This window comes from Centroberyx gerrardi, chromosome 17 (genome assembly GCF_048128805.1).
Source record: "Centroberyx gerrardi isolate f3 chromosome 17, fCenGer3.hap1.cur.20231027, whole genome shotgun sequence".
Classification (NCBI taxonomy): domain Eukaryota; kingdom Metazoa; phylum Chordata; class Actinopteri; order Beryciformes; family Berycidae; genus Centroberyx; species Centroberyx gerrardi.
In genome coordinates, this window is record NC_136013.1 from 1,323,088 (window position 1) to 1,326,337 (window position 3,250).

A 3,250-nucleotide genomic window follows, 5' to 3' on the forward strand; every position below is an offset into this window, starting at 1 on the left:
CCAATGTTTTTTACTTGCTTTAGTGGCTGTGGCTCCCTAATTAATTGCAGCTATCTGTCTCCTATCGATGTGTGTGTGTATATGTGTGTGTGTGTTTCTTTTTTCTCCCCAAACCGAACATGAAATAGTTTGTTGGGCTATACTTTCTTTCTTTCTATCTATCCCCCCTTCCTTCCTTCCCGTCCTGGTTTGCAGGCAGAGACCGGACAGATTGAAACCCAGCTGTGTGCGTCGCTTTTGGTTGTTGCCATTTTCCCCCCTCATTGCCCGGTGATGTTGGATATGGGAGAGCGCAAAGAGGTGAAAATGATTCCTAAATCGTCGTTCAGTATAAACAGTTTGGTGCCCGAGGCCGTGCAAAACGACAACAACCACCAGACCCAGCATCACCAGAACCACCACCAGAACCACCGGGCCGGCGGCGCCGACGACGCCGACCAGAAAGCTCCTCTTCCCGCCGCGCAGCAGGACAGCAAACCGGACCCTAAAAGTGACTCTTCGACCCACGAAACCTGCTCCGACGAGAAGGAGAAACAGGAGGACAAGAAGGAGGGGAAAGACGGGGACGGAACCACCGGAGGGAAAGACGGAGAAAAGAAAAGCGGCAAGTACGAAAAACCTCCTTTTAGTTATAACGCCTTGATAATGATGGCCATCAGGCAGAGCCCGGAGAAGCGGCTCACCCTGAACGGCATTTATGAATTTATCATGAAAAACTTCCCTTATTACCGGGAGAACAAGCAGGGCTGGCAGAACTCCATCCGACACAACCTCAGCTTGAATAAATGCTTCGTCAAGGTGCCGCGGCACTACGACGACCCGGGCAAGGGGAACTACTGGATGCTGGATCCCAGCAGCGACGACGTGTTCATCGGCGGCACCACCGGGAAGCTCCGGCGGAGGTCCACCACGTCCCGGGCCAAGCTGGCCTTCAAGCGGGGCGCGCGGCTGACCTCGGGGCTGACCTTCATGGACCGGGCCGGGTCTTTATACTGGCCCATGTCGCCGTTCCTCTCCCTGCACCACCCGAGGGCCAGCGGCGCCCTGAGCTACAACGGGACCTCCTCCGGATACCCGGGCCACCCCATGTCCTACAGCACCATGTTGACCCAGAACATGGGGAACAACCACTCGTCCTTCCCGTCCTCCAACGGGCTGAGTGTGGACCGGCTGGTCGGCGGAGATCTCCCCTACGCGACGCACCACCTGACGGCGGCGGCCCTGGCGGCCTCGGCGGTGCCGTGCGGCCTCTCCGTGCCTTGCTCCGGGGCCACTTACTCCTTAAACCCGTGTTCAGTCAACCTGCTGGCCGGACAGACGAGTTACTTTTTCCCCCACGTCCCGCACCCGACCATGACCACGCAGAGCGGCGGCTCCATGCAGGCCGCCCGGGCTTCGGCCTCCAATTCCCCGCAGGCTCCGTCGTCCTCCCTGCCTTGTGACTCTCTGAGGCCGTCCCTCCCCGGCTCTCTGCCCGCCTTCTCCTCGGGACTTTCCGGGGGTTTGTCTGACTATTTTACGCATCAAAACCAGGGGTCAACCTCCAACCCGCTTATACACTAACACCCCCCTCCACCCCCCATACACCCCATCCATCCATCCTCTCCATTCCATACTAAAGGAGTGAAAATCTAAATGACTGGAACTGTAAGTTGAACATTTTACATTGAACATTTACATTGTAAAAAAAAAAAAAATACGAAACAAAATTATTATAACTACCTACTATAAAAAAAAGAGGAGAGACTTACTGCAAAACAAAAAGAGCAGCACAGAGAAACACACACACAGAAAGCAGCCCGAAGTTTCCAGGTATTTTTTATTATTATTGCTTCTTCTTCTCCCTGCATTTTAATTTCTGTGTACATAATGTCTGTAAGTGTCGGGGTTTGTCTCTAGTTGTCAGCGACGTGCAATGTGATCCGAGAAAAACAGCAGCGAGAAAGAGAGAGAATGAGAAATGTAGGTTGATTTTTTTTTTTGTTGTTGGAGGAGGCATTACCTTTTAGAATGTGTATTTAAATAGTTGTCTGCAGATTTTTTTTTTTGCCTAATTTTAATATTAAAAAAAAAGATAAAAATAATATCTCTAATAGCGTCACCCGCACCGCCGGACCGCATGTTTGCAGTATTATCAGGTATCATGTGGCTACAAGGCGGTGGAGAATGATTTATTTTACAAGAAAAAATTAAACACTAATTTTTTTTTTTTTTCTACAGATTAATGTTTTTGTTTTTGTTTTTTTAATGCAGAAAGCAAAGCCCAGAGAGAGACCAGCTATGGCTCCTGCCATTTTCTAGTCCCGTCTCAGATCACAAGGCTTTTTCCATTCATTCATTTTCCAGTTAAAACTGTTAATACTTTTATATAGACCAAAGAATCGGTTTTTAGGAAATTTATAGAAACTCAGTATTCAGCTGCATATGACAGGGCCTGCAGTAGGAAGGAGACCCAGTGAATGAATGAATGAACGGATGAACGGATGAATGAATGAATGCCTCCTACACTTCAAAACTATCCATCTGAACGAGTCTTTCAGTCTAGCGTTGAGTTTTAAAATCTTATTTTTCTTTTTAAAAAAAGTGCAAAATTCTGCAGCCGAGGTGCGATTATTCCACTTTTTTTCCCCAGCAGCACTTGAATGTTTCTTGGTGCAACTGGTGAGATTTTGCCTTATTCTGCCTTGTTTCAACATATAGGGAAAACATAACTATATTGGAAAAAAAAGTGAAATTAACTCGCCGGACTGGCAGAATTTTTCACTTGTTTTAAAGAGAAAATTAGATTTTAAAGCTGAATTTGAGGCTGAATGTCTGGTTCAGATGCGTGTTTTGCGGTGCAGCCTGTGATGTGCTTTCTTTACTGTACGTGATCGCCGAGAAACGGACGTTCACGCTTTTTTTGTATAATTAGTAAAAAAAAAAAAATGTCAATACCTATTGTAATTTTAATGGGTTTACTTTGCGGAAGAACAATGTAAAAGCATAACCCGTGTTGGAAAGAAAGCAAAAAAATGCCTCATTATCTAATACTTGGAATGATTGTCCTTGTCGTCTCTAAAATTTTTTCATGGTTGTGATACTATTGTGGTCTTATTCTTATTCCCGTGTTTGTCGCTTACAAAAGTAAAAAAAAAAAACTGTTTTAATCGATCAAAAAAATAAAAGAATAGGTTACGTTCATAACTAACGCAAATCCCTTTGTCTTTTTTACTATTCCCGTCCGTGTTGTTCCTGCTGCAGCTTCATT

At 46.3% G+C, this 3,250-nt stretch overlaps 1 protein-coding gene across 1 annotated transcript; it reads left to right on the forward strand.

The window, feature by feature from the left end:
• The first annotated feature begins 3 nt into the window (after nt 1-3).
• On the forward strand, nt 4-1,563 carry foxg1a (forkhead box G1a). The gene has a single exon (XM_071902052.1). It carries the CDS (start codon nt 274-276, stop codon nt 1,561-1,563), a length of 1,290 nt encoding a protein of 429 aa, XP_071758153.1. The 5' UTR covers nt 4-273.
• The last annotated feature ends 1,687 nt before the right edge of the window (nt 1,564-3,250 follow it).